Source organism: Aulonocara stuartgranti (assembly GCF_965226115.1).
Source record: "Aulonocara stuartgranti genome assembly, chromosome: 3".
In the NCBI taxonomy this organism is placed as follows: domain Eukaryota; kingdom Metazoa; phylum Chordata; class Actinopteri; order Cichliformes; family Cichlidae; genus Aulonocara; species Aulonocara stuartgranti.
Genome location: NC_138941.1, coordinates 17,271,073 through 17,284,723, shown reverse-complemented (window position 1 = coordinate 17,284,723; position 13,651 = coordinate 17,271,073). Strand labels below are relative to the sequence as shown.

General features: G+C 40.7%; 1 protein-coding gene across 1 annotated transcript in view; it reads right to left on the bottom strand.

Moving 5' to 3' along the window:
* LOC309702568 (uncharacterized protein) overlaps positions 1-13,651 on the bottom strand; it is a 1,257,380-nt gene that overhangs the window by 235,732 nt on the left and 1,007,997 nt on the right. Inside the window, exon 30 of the mRNA XM_082527161.1 lies at positions 7,744-7,920. Coding sequence (XP_082383287.1) covers positions 7,744-7,920 — 177 coding nt within the window. The remainder of the gene's footprint in view (positions 1-7,743; positions 7,921-13,651) is intronic.

Here is a 13,651-nt window from a genome sequence, read left to right as displayed (position 1 = left end):
ATCAATTTCAGAGTCAATTTCTGGCAGATGTACAGACTTCAAATATGGCCACCGGATTATATCGTTCTGGTGAGGAATGTTTCCTTTATGGACAGGCATAGTGAACTGAGTATAAAGAATGGGAAGATCACAAAACTCATTTCCGTCTAGTCCAGCGACTTCTAAATCTGCAATAATATCCGTTTCAACAACCTTATTCTGTCCCATAGTTCTCAGCAGAATGTTGGATCTTCTTCCATGCATTTTCAGCTCATTCATCAGCTTTACTGTACAAAATGATGCAGTAAAGCTGACCTGGGTCAAGAAATGCATAGGTGTTCAATGTTACATTTCCTTTCTTGGCCTTAACTTTCACAGGCACGATTGAAAGTTTGAATTCATCTTTACCGGCCCCAGTAAGAGCACTGGTCTGAATAGAGACTATGGCAGGATTTTGAGTTTGTTCCTTTGATTCTTGTTCTTTACTCATTGTCTTTTGATAGATGTGTAACATTTGAGGATGCTTTAAGCCACACGTCTTGCACCTGAGGCGCTTTTTGCAGTCTCTACTAATGTGACCTTCACAAAGACATCCGAAACAGACTCCATTCTCTTTTAGAAAAGTGATTTTGTCTTTTTGCATTTTTCTTTCCAACTCTTGACAATTTTCTAAGGTATGTTCACCATTGCAAAACAAGCAACTCCTCATTTGTGTTGTTCTTTCCTTTTCCTTAACTTTGTTATTTTCTTTTTCAGATGCCATCACAGAGGTAGCAAAAGAACTTTCTTTGAATCTTGTGTGAGTTTGAGACTTAAGTTTTCTTGTGTCTCTGTTTGTCGTGCAGATATCCTTGATGTCCCCAAACACTGGGTCAGATGCGATCTTCACTTGTTTTTCTAAAAACTCCACAAGATCCTTAAATGTAGCTTGTCGATTACACTTCTCATGGAAATCACAGACTGCAGTTCTCCACTTATCTCTCTGCCTGTACGGAAGTTTCTTTGTTATAGCTAACATGTTGGCAGGCATGTCAAGCTCCTGCATATAACTGAGATCTTCCATAGCATTGCAACAGCCTCTTAGGAATATTGTGTAAGCATGAAGAGCTTTCGTGTCCTCTGCTTTTATTGAAGACCAAGCAAGTGCTTTGCTCATGTAAGCCGTGGCAAGTTTATGTTCATTACCACAATGCTGCCGTAATAAAGACTTTGCCTTTCTGAATCCTGCTTCTGAAGTCATGTGTAGGCAACTCCTTACAAGTTCTCTTGGTTGACCCTTTGTGTGTTGTTCCAAATAATAAAGACAATCTCCAGGGTTTTTATTTCTGCTTTCAATGTTGTGTTCAAACGATTTAATAAAAGTCTGGTACTGAAGTGGATCTCCATCAAAAACTGGGATCTCCTTTTTAGGTAATGAAGAAAGACTATGTTGTTGGATTAATAAAGCAGTGAGTTCGTTTTGCTTACTCATGACAGATAAGATGTTACGGTCTTCTTCATTGTGATGTAGCATAACTTAAGCAGCAAGGAAGGTGATAAGTAAATAGTAGTGATGGCCCGCTTGAAGCTGACGCTCCGGAGCGTGTGTCGAAAAAAACAACACACTGGTTCAGAAGCACTGTGTCGAGGCTTGCTTCGTTTGGCAAAAGTCACGTGACCAGTGACGTCCGAAGCTTCATTACGCACGTAACTGCTTCGGTACCTGATTCAAACAGATATAAGGAAGTGAATCATCAGAGGGATTCGTGGAGTGTGTTGATGGTGACAGAGAGCGACGAGGTGATCATTCCACTGACAGATATGGAGCCAGCGAGGAAGAGAGGACGTTCTGGCGTGTGGGAATATTTTGAGTTGATTTTGCTCAATTCATTTTATCTGCCGAAGTGAAAAACTTGAAATGTCCAAAATCATGTTTTCATAATGTAAATATCATTACAGCATATGACTTTAGGAACACTTCCATGTGAATTAAAGCTAATGAAGACTACAAAAATGTATTTGACACTATACGTACATTACATTGCTACACAGTTTAGAAAATCATTTTGTTTATTGTATTTAGGTGATAGTCTGCAGGACCCAGGAATACCTGCATATCTACCAACTTGCAGTGTAGTTCCTGCACTCCACAGCCTCTTCTGTTCCATGCAAGTGGATTTTCTCCAGGGCAGGAGAAACTATTTCTAAGAAAAGAAACAGACTCAGCCAGCGCACAGTAACACTAATCCTCTTTTTAAATGTAAATAACAAAAGGGCTACCTGACATAGAGCATGTTTTTACTTTGCAAGTTCTTGATTAGGGGTGGGTTTTGATTATCGCTTTTCTGATTACAATCCATGCTAAATTAAATAAAGTGATATTGATTCATTACAATCCTGTGTCGATTTGTAAATTAACGTTATTATGCCTGAAACGCCAGCATCTCAGGTTAAACCTCACAACATGTCGTCAAACACCATACAGCTAAAACAGTAACTGGGAGCAGGTTTACGGATTCTGCATACAAACGTAAACACAGAGCGCGGACCCGACGCGTCAGAGTCAGATTTTGGTGTGTCGTCGGGTCCGTGCTGTGTTTGCCTCTTTTTTTTCCGCTGGCTTCTGCAGCTGCAGGTTTCATAACTCTCTGTTTACATCTCTAATTGAGTCTCACATGTGTCAGCTTTCTTTTAATAGATACGAAATTATGGATATATACTGTTAAATGATCAGAATTGTAATATTTCTGACTGAGGCAAAACTTTCCAGATTCCAATCAAATTGAATCGGATCCTGTATCGAATCAAAATGATTCTACAAATCAGTGACGATGCAGCCGTACTCAGCTTCCTAAGCATTTTCCCTTTCCAGTTCACAATCAATCCCACCCTTAGGTCAAAAATATGTATAGGACAATTGGCCTAATCTAATATTTTGTATGAACCTGTCCAGCTGTCCAGTGATTAAACGACAAGTAGATGGAGGCAGGACTTCACAGCAGGGGCATACTCCATAATGTGCTGTGCATTATCATATGTATATTATATATATTGCTCACTTATTGTATTTACCAACATCAAGGAGTTATGAGCAAAGAAAGGCCGCCATGTTTAAATAGGGAAAGTTTATTGATCAAAATGTATTACGCAAATACGCATTACATTTTTTTCAGCCCCCCAATCGAGAAAACAAAACCAATTACATGTTCAAAGCAACGGAACGGTGGCCCAATATCAGAGAGAACTCCACTCTTGAGTGAGCAGTGATAATTGAGCAGTCCGTTTTATTTTGCAGATTCAAGCTGCTCTTCAAAATTTTCACCACCAGATGTCACCGGAGAGGACTGTGTTGAAAAGCTTCGAGTAATGAACCGTTTTTCAATACAAGCTTCAGTGCTTCGGAAAGCTTCATTTGGCCATCACTAGTAAATAGCATTAGCAGATGATTGAAGTTCTTTTAAGCATATTTTATTGCTAGCATCTCCCTTTTACCATAAAACAAACAATCAGGCATGCAAAAATCCCACTGGCTTTATACAAGACTTTGCCCACACCTGACCTCGTTAGTCCCTACAATTGAAAAAAAAATATAGGTCAAACCAAATAATACAATTCTAAACAAAGAACAGGAATAAAGTCATGCATGAAACTGACAAACTCATTTACTCAACTAAATGGTTTGTAAAGTAAAACACTGCATACAATATAACTCAAAAGGCTACTTTAAAGAAAACAAACAATATTATACAAAATGAAAAACCCACCATTTGGTTACACCCAGTGATGCAATCATTGACCTCATGACCCTATATAAACAGGAAGTAGTGGGCGGCCCTTCCCATACACCTGTCTCACATATAGGACCTGAATGCACAACATGGACACCATGGTAAGTATAACCAAAGCAACATAAAGAAACATAATTTACCAGACATGTGCCTGTAAACAGAAGAGAATTCAGATGATCTGATGGTTAGTAGTGTTTGCTTTAAAACACATGCATGGATGTAAAGAATGTAACTACTGCTACCACAAACAAAACCCGGGAGAGTGTGTGTTAAGAGAAGTTACACCAGCAATGTCTAAATTAAAGCATTATGGCTGACTGTAAAATAACAGAATACAAAATAACAATATATACAAGTGACAAATGGCAAATTAATTCTGTCCTAGCCACTTTGTCACATTCATGACTAGAAATTTGAGAAGGTACATGTTTATTTTCATGTGAATTTCTAATGTTGACTGATATGTCAAGGGATCTTCAGAAAGAGTCTGAGGTTGTATTGGAACTCTGCCTGTGGTTAAGAGAGATTGTGAGTCTGCAACATTATGTTCCCTAAAGATATGCACATGTTGCCTTTCATGTACAGGAGTATCCAGACTAGTATTCAACACTTGAGTTACCTTCTGTCCCTTTTCAAAATATGACTCCATACCATCTGATATTTTTGATAGTTTACTTTTAATACTGTATCCTTTTGAGCCTTTCAGTACTTTCATTTTTGCAACCGTGGCAGCTATATTTGTTTCCAGCTCCAGTTGCTCCCGCTGTCTCCTTAACTGTGCTTCATGTTCCTCCAAGGCATGTTTATCCTTAAGCAGTTTTTGCCTTACCATCAGAGCAGCTGCTTCAGCTTCAGCCATTATTCGTGCTGATGTTGTGCTTGAGGCTCTGGAGTTTGAGCTTGAAGAACTGATTTTACTCTTTTTGCTTCCTACGTTTGAAACACTGTCACCTGGCTGTATTTCATCTTGTATGTCAGAATTTGTTTTAACCTGCTTTGGAGATGTTAAGATGTTATGTTTATCATTTGTGGAAGAAACCGTCTCCTTTGATAAAACAGTCTCAGCAGAAACGGCCACATCCAAAGTAACAGCAGTAGGCACTTTCTCAGCTTCATTGTCTTTTTCCATAAAAGGTCTTCCAGCTTCAAGAAGCCACCGTTTCACATCTTCAACAAAATCATCATTACATTTTGTTATGCGTCCAAACCAGTCAATATGAGCATCTTGTTCATCTTTAGGAATCAATAAAATGAATGCATCATGTACAGCTTTGGCATTTTTATACAAATCATTCAGTTTTTCCAAGTTAAGCAGCACAGCTTTTGCATTGTCATCCTTGTTCATCAATTCTTTAATATCCCGAATTAACCCTTAATCTTGTTAACATGAGCTTTTCGCTCTTTCTGCAAAGTTTCCATTTTAAAAGCAAGCGCTTTAGCCGTCAGTTTTGCAGATCTTTTTTTCTTCCAGTTCATGTTCGGCTTCTTTTATTTCACTCATCGTCACTTTTTCACATGCATCAAAACAACATTATATTCCACAGCTTCAAAGATAGATCACAGCCAATACTTTTCTTCCGTGTAAACCATTGCGCAGCAGCGTCACAGGCTGTCAAAACCAGAGCAGAGTCCTCCAGCTTGCCAAATCAAGCACACGCACGCACACAAGGCAGATCAAACCAATGTCCCCAATGGACAAGCGATGACACTTACAAACTGTGTTCAAAACATCCAATAATACAGAGAGTGAATCCGCTTCTGAAGTGTCTGTTGCGCTGCGTTCCAACATGCCAGTGTGACGGTGCCGTTTCCAATTACTCATTTGAGAACTGCGTCCACTCATCTGTAAGCTCTGTGACTCCAAAACGCACATCCAAAAATCCTCCCCATTGTTTCAATGCGTGCAATAAAAGACAAGATTTCTGTTGACTAAATGTTGCGACTTTCATCCGTAAATAAAGCCGCGGCCGGCTGAGTTGGTTGTGTCTCTGTGACGTGCCTCCAATAATCCATAATGAGTCGTACTTGTACTTTGCGCATTTATTTTAAGAACAAAAGAACAAACATTTGGGCTTTCAATTTACAACTAGCGCAAGGATTAACTGGTGTGCCAAAAAATGACGCTCAACAGAAAAGTTTGCCCACAAACCACTCACCCAACACACCTGCTGCGAACACCGACATCAGGTAAATAGACTGTGACCACACCCACATACCATCACCTGAGACGCAGGTAAAGCTATACACCTGTGCCACCAAAACAAAAAGGAAAAAAATAAACATTGACTTGCCTCTTACAGGGAGCGTCTACAAAGTGCAACACTGAAAGAACATCACACACTCATTTGCTTCCAGCACTTTCACACAAACATCTACTGTCATTATTGTCACCAAACTCTGTGGATCCTTTATTGCAAATTCAAACGGGGTCAAATGGTCAGACAAAAGAGGGTTATGAGGAAATATGAAATGTTGTGTATTAGCAGCAAGTTATTGAATCATTTTCCTCAGAAACCAAACAAAATGATTGACAAACATGTTTTTACAAACTCAGTGTTGGACTTGGATCAGCAGGATAAGCTGATGTTTAAAGGCATTTGAGTCTCGCTGTATGAGAGTCCAGTTATTACTCAATATTTATGGATGATGTTCTTTCAGTGTTGCACTTTGTAGACGCTCCCTGAGCCTCACAGCCAGCTGCACATGGACCAGCTGACATTACCCAGCATTAGAGGCGGCTGTAAAAAAAATGGATTTTCCTATTTAAATGGTTTTAATTTGAATAAAGCGATGTTGATTCATTCAATCCTGAATCGATTTTTAATATAAATGTATTTTGCCAGAATCTCAGCTCCCAAAAGTATTTCAACAACAAGCAAACAGATAAAACAGTAAATGAGAGCAGCTAAACACACAAAGATGGAAACACAGAGCGTGGATCGTTCACTCGACGGCACGTACACGGACACGCCGTCGGGGCTGAAAGTGGACAGCTCACAGATCCTGAAGCTGCAGGTTTCATCTGTCTCCAACCAAAACTGAGTGAACCAGCAGCAGAAGAAGATCCAAACTACGCTTTACGTTTGATGAACATCGTCATGAATTCTCTCTGACTTTGACGTTTACTTCCTGCACAGCTCTCTCTCTCTCAGTGTATTTCAAGAACAGTTTACCTTCAAAAATCTGTTTCCTGCATTATTCACTGCTTATTACGCACCAGTCTGCTGTTGTGTTCACTGCTGTCGGCCTCCGAAAACAAAGCCTCATTTCTGCTGTTCAATACTGAAGAAATTTAAACCTTTTAAAATGATGACAGATTACAAACTCTCAGCTGTGTCTGTAATCAAACCTCTGTAACTTTGCTTCCCTTCAGCAGCATCAGGTCATGTTCACATGTTGATTCATGGTTTGCTTCAGTTTTTGATGGACTGCAGAATATTTTGAAGGTTATCTGCTATAAAAAGCCAGAACAGGAAAATCTGCTTCATGTGTTTCTGTTTGATCCTCAGTGACTTTGACACAAAGGCCTCTGCTGTGATGATCACACCTCTGATCAAGTCTCACAGTGTCAGCTTTGTTTTTATACATATGGATATGTGCTGATAAATGATCAGAATTATAATATTTCCCACTGTCTGCTGTGTGCCGTGACCTTTGACCTGCTAAAGACAGTCAGCTGTGGATTATTCATTGTTGTGTTTGATACTTAGAACTGTGAGGAAGAACACTACACAGTTAATCAGGGTCCCCTCTCTCTGAATCAGGAAAGGTGGGCAGGCCGTGTGTGGGCCGCGGGCCATACGTTGAGTCTCACTGTTTGAAATGTGAACATTGTTCTGCTGCAGTCAATGGACTAAACCAGAGAAGAAGAAAACAGACTTTACCATGAAGATCCTCAGTGTGGATCAGTATAATATCAGCCTGATGTCTGCAGTTTAGTGTCAGCACAACTTTCACATCATATTCATCTCAGCACAACTAAAACATGCTGACTGACCTCAGAGTTTCAAGTCCACATCCTGGACTCTCCAGGAAACCACACAGATGCTTCACTCCTGAATCCTGCAGCTTGTAGTTGTAGCTCAGGTCCAGCTGTCTGAGATGGGAGGGGTTGGACTTCAGTGCTGCTGCCAGATAATCACAGCTGATCTCTGACAAACCACAGTCCCTCAATCTGTACAAAGAATGAAAGATGTAAGTTTATTAGACAAAGTGTGAGCTTGAAATCATTCAGTGTTTCATCATCTGTTCAGAGCTGAAGAAAATTCAGAATGTAGAAGTTTAGAAAATGGAAACTCCAAACAGCTGAAGCCAACAGGAAGCAGCTTCAAACAAACACAACAAAAGAAAAAACTCTGAATGTTTCACATTAAAGTCGTACATTTATCATAAAAACAGGACAAAGACTTGAAAAAGTCGTGTTTTTCCTTCCAGGAACCACAAGGCTTCACTTTTAAAGGTGAAGTGTGAAAGAAATGGACATATTTGAAGTCCAACACCTTTTTCCAGTCACATTATTAAAGCAGACAAACTGCAAGCTCATTTTCATTCCAACAAGTCATCTTCTGACCTGGACTAACAACACAGGTCTCTATGTGCAGCTGGCTGTGAGACCAGTGCTCAGGGAGCGTCTACAAAGTACAACACTGAAAGAACATCACACACTCATTTGCTTCCATCATCCAACCTGAAGAGGAAACAGAGACGCCTCCCCTTCAAAGTAAAAGCTGCTCCTTTTGGACACAGTATCAAAGAAAGTCTACAGTATAACATAGAAAAGACAGAACAAAGTTTCGGTTGTTTTTAAATTGTGCAGAAATGAAACTACACTAAGCTCAATTATGTGACAGACATTTCATCCCATGTCAGTTTGGCCTCATCCTGGGCCGGATTATCCAGCACACACTCTGACCACAGGCCCAGGGGCCACGCACAGCTGGGCTCCATCCAAGAGACAGGAAACAAACCAACACAATAATAAAAAGCACCATGTGATCTTCTTACATCTTCAAGACAAACATAGTAAAAACATGAGCATATTTGTTTCCTGATAAAATGATGTGACAGGTAGAACAGAGTAAAGTGGTGGTGTTACAGCCTTTCTCCCCTCTGCTGCCGAGGCTGTTAGTCTCTCCCAAACTCAGCTACAGGACTTCCAAATGAATGAAAGCAGCAGAAGTGGCTTTACAAATGAAAGAGGAAGAGGAGAAGAAGAGGAGAGGGAGGCCACCCTGACCATCACTCCAGCTGAAAACATCACACTTCCATTAAAGATGGTGAGAAAATGTTGAGCAGGATGAGCTGCTGGCTAATCTGGAGGCTGTAGCAGCAGCTCACAGTCACAGTGGATTTCCACTCATGAAAAAGCTCTGGCTGCTTCATTTCTCATCTCATATCAGAGACTTTAATGCTTCACTGAAGCTGTACTGTGATGCTTCCATATCCCAGTGAGGCCTCCATAATGATTTCAGCTGTTCTGTACACACACTGTGTGCCCTGTATGGCTCAAAGTATCTGCAGCCTGTTTTTATCTGCTATCATCAGATCTTGATCATCCTCATTCACATCCCTCACACACTCTAGGCAAGGCAAGGTAAGGCAAGTTTATTTGTATAGCACAATTCAACAACAAGGTGATTCAAAGTGCTTTACAAAGACATTAGAAACAAAAACAAATAAAAAGCATGATTTAAAATTGATTAAAACAAGCAAATAAACAAACTAACTAATTAACAAACAAACAAACAAACAAACAAAACAGTATATAAAATCAAAACAGATAAAATCAGAACAGTAGATAAAATCAGTAGTTAATGTAAGTTTTGAAATTTAAGCTTGAAAGTGTGGATTTGGTGTTTTATTCAAATGCAGCTGAGTACAGGTGAGTCTTCAACCTGGATTTAAATAAACTGAGTGTTTCAGCTGATCTGAGGCTTTCTGGGAGTTTGTTCCAGATATAAGGAGCATAAAAGCTGAATGCAGCTTCTCCGTGTCTGGTTCTGACTCTGGGAACTGATAAAAGACCGGATCCAGATGACCTGAGGGATCTGGAAGGTTCATACTGGGTCAGGAGGTCACTGATGTATTTTGGTCCTAAACCATTCAGAGCTTTATAGACCAGCATTAGAACTTTAAAGTCTATCCTCTGACGGACAGGCAGCCAGTGTAAAGACCTCAGAGCTGGACTGATGTGGTCCACTTTTTTGGTCTTAGTGAGGACTCGAGCAGCAGAGTTCTGAATGAGCTGTAGTTGTCTGACTGATTTTTTAGGTAGACCTGTAAAGATGCTGTTACAGTAATCAAGCCTACTAAAGATGAATGCATGGACTAGTTTTTCCAGGTCCTTTTGAGACATCAGATCTTTTATCCTTGAAATATTCTTGAGGTGATAGTAAGCTGACTTTGTTATTGTCTTAATGTGTTTTTCTAAGTTTAGGTCTGCATCCATCACTACACCCAAATTTCTCTCCTGGTTTGTGGTTTTTAGATGTATAGATTGAAGTTCTCTGGTGACCTGTAATCGTTTTTCTTTGGCGCCAAAGAGTATTACCTCAGTTTTGTTTTTGTTTAGCTGCAGAAAATTGTGGCACAACCAGTCATTAATTTCCTCAATGCATTTACCAAGAGCCTGTACAGGACCTTGGTCTCCTGGTGACATTGTGATATATATTTGTGTGTCATCTGCATAGCTGTGGTAGTTTATTTTGTTGTTCTTTATAATCTGTGCCAGTGGGAGCATGTAAATGTTAAACAGAAGGGGTCCCAAGATGGAACCTTGGGGAACTCCACATGTGATACTTGTCTGCTCATATGTGAAGTTACCTATTGATACAAAGTATTTCCTGTTTTCTAAGTATGTCTTGAACCAGTTTAGTACAGTTCCTGAAAGACCTGTCCAGTTCTCCAGTCATTTGAGTAATATGTTGTGGTCAACTGTATCAAATGCTGCACTGAGATCCAGTAAAACTAGGACTGACATTTTTCCACTGTCTGTATTCAGACATATGTCATTGAACACTTTGGTCAGAGCGGTTTCAGTGCTGTGGTTCTGTCTAAAACCTGACTGGAAGGCATCATAGCAGTTTTTCTGTTTTAAGAAGTAACTGAGCGGTTGAGAAACTGCTTTTTCAATGATCTTACTTAAAAATGGGAGATTTGAGATCGGCCTGTAGTTGTTCATTTGTGTCTTGTCAAGATTGTCCTTTTTCAGTATAGGTTTGATTACAGCAGTTTTTAGTGATTCTGGAAACACACCTGATAATAAAGAAAAGTTGACGATCTGTAATAGGTCTGACTCTAAAGTCTTTGAGACCTTTTTGAAAAAACTTGTTGGCAGGACATCTAAACAGCAAGAGGAGGAGTTCAGTTGACCTAAGATGTCCTCCAGGTCTTTGCTGTTAATAGGGTGAAACTGTTTCATGGTGTTTAAACAGTTTTTTGGTGGACACAGTACATATCCTGGATCTGCTGTTGATGTACCAATTGCTTGTCTAATTTTTTGGATTTTTTCTGTGAAGAATTTGGCAAAGTCATTGCAGGCCATGGTTGAATGAAGTTCAGCTGCCACTGACACAGGAGGGTTTGTTAGTCTGTCAACTGTGGAAAATAAGACCCGAGCATTATGGCTGTTTTTAGTGATGATGTCAGAGAAGTAGGACCTCCTTGCACTCCTCAGTTGTAAATTATAATTGTGAAGTTTCTCTTTATAGATGTTATAGTGAACCTGGAGGTTTGTTTTTCTCCATCTGCGCTCAGCTTTCCTACACTCTCTTTTTTCATTTTTCACTAGTGTGGAGTTTCTCCATGGAGACTTTTTCCTTCCAGAGATAACCTTCACCTTAATGGGAGAAATAGTATCCATTACATTTAACATTTTTGCAATGAAGCTATTGACGAGCTCATTGACTGAACCTCTGGGCAGGTCAGGTGTTAATGGGAAGACCTGGTTAAAAATTGCACTACTGTTGTCAGTTATACACCGTTTTGTGATCACTGCTGTTGATATATTTGTGTGGGCTGAGATTTTACTTTCAAAGAAAACACAGTAATGATCAGACAGGCCCATATCAGACACAGTAATGTTTGAAATGCTCAGGCTCTTGGAGATCAGCATTGACCCGCTCCAGCATCTCCTCAGTGAATTTCAGGTGTGGGGAGGAGGGAGAAAGGGAGGGGGAGGAGGGCGATGGCCTGTCAGGGGTTTGGGGGACTGGGGAAGATCGTGGTCCCTGGTCCTGGTCGTTGGTGTTGTTGAGAGAGTTGGAGGCAAATAGGGACCCCTCTTCTTGCCTCAGATGTCTCTCCTTTCTGAGGATCTTCCCGGGTGGGGGCAAATGGAGCTCCTCCTCAAGGTTTCTGCTGGGCTTTGTCTGTTCTTGGAGTACTGTTTGTTCCTCTTTATGAGATAACTCCTCGTTTATCTCAGCCTTGGCACCAAGCACAGATGGATGACGTATGGAATAAAACAAGTTGGAGGTGAACAGTTTCACCCCTGACTGTCATGGTCCTGAGTCTGAGGACTCAGTGTTTTGTGTTTCCTTATGCTTTTGTTCATTCCGAGTGTGTATTCTGTTGTGATTTTGCCATTTGTTAGGTTTCTGTTCTTTGCTTGCCTGCTCCCACTTCTCTGTGTTCCCTCTGTCTGTCCATGGTGTTATTGTGTCTACTAATGAGTCCGCCTGCCAAGTTCAGTGTCCTGTCTGGTTCTCTGTCTGTTAGTTTCCTGTTTCATTGTGAAGGTCTCTGTCTGATGTGAGTGTGTTCAGTTTACGTTTCCCCTGTCCCGTCAGCCCTGATTCCTCCCAGCCGTGTTGCCCTCCTGTCTCTCATCCCTTGATTACTGCCATCTGTGTATTTAAGCCCTGTGTTTCTCTGTGTCAGTGTCGCGTCGTACCCTCAGATCATGCCTGTGTGTTTCTGTTCTTCATATTCCGTGTTCACTTCAGGTTTTGTTTTCGTACCAGCAATAAAGCTGAGGATTTTGAGTTTCACGTTTGTGTCTGAGTCCTGCGTTTGGATCCCCCTCCGCCTGCCCGCACACAGAGCCCTGACACTGACTTGTCAAAATTAAATCCATTTGCTTTAAACAGATTCCTGCGTTCCCAAAAAATATTAAAGTTTTTGATAAAATGCACCGAGTGGTCAGTACATGCTGATATAAGCCATTTATTCAGTGTAAAAAACCTGCTGAATCTCTCGTCTCCTCCTCTGACCGGCGGTACAGGTCCACTGATGAATACAGCTGCATTCAGAGAGTTTACAGTATTTAGTAATCCAGTAAAGTCCCGTTTCAGAACCTCCGACTGTTGTTTGGACACATCGTTTGACCCTGTATGCAGAACAATGTTTGTCACAGTTGGATATTCATCTGCAATTTGAAGAATTCTCTCCTTCAGGTTGTTGACCATATCCTTAGGAAAGCAGAGGACTTTAGTGTTCTTACCGCACATCCTTTGTACATCCTTTATGGCAGAGTCACCCACAATCAGAGTTTCAGGCCTAGCCTTTAGCTTTCCCTGTGGTCTTTTACTTTTCAATAGATTTTCAGACCTTACTTCGCTTCTTTTAGATGGATGGTTGTCCGATATAGATCCAGGGTCCTTTGATAGTGGAGCAAATCTGTTGTGCAGTTTCACATTCAGTTGTTTTGGAGGTTTGTTGTTAACCTTCCTATTCACGGTTGTCCAGTCCTGTTTCCTCTCGTATACAGGGGTAGAAGAGCTTCTCTGTCTCGTAGGAAGTGAAGGCCAGTCGGTTTCAGAGATTTCAGCTCGCTGTGCTCTGCCCGTGATACGTCCTCCCCCTTCCAGGAGACATGATTTATGTCTTGGTTTTGCACCAAGACAGTCCAAGGGGGGATTATCACTTGAGGATTTATAATAATGCACAGAGTCTACTTGTGCGCA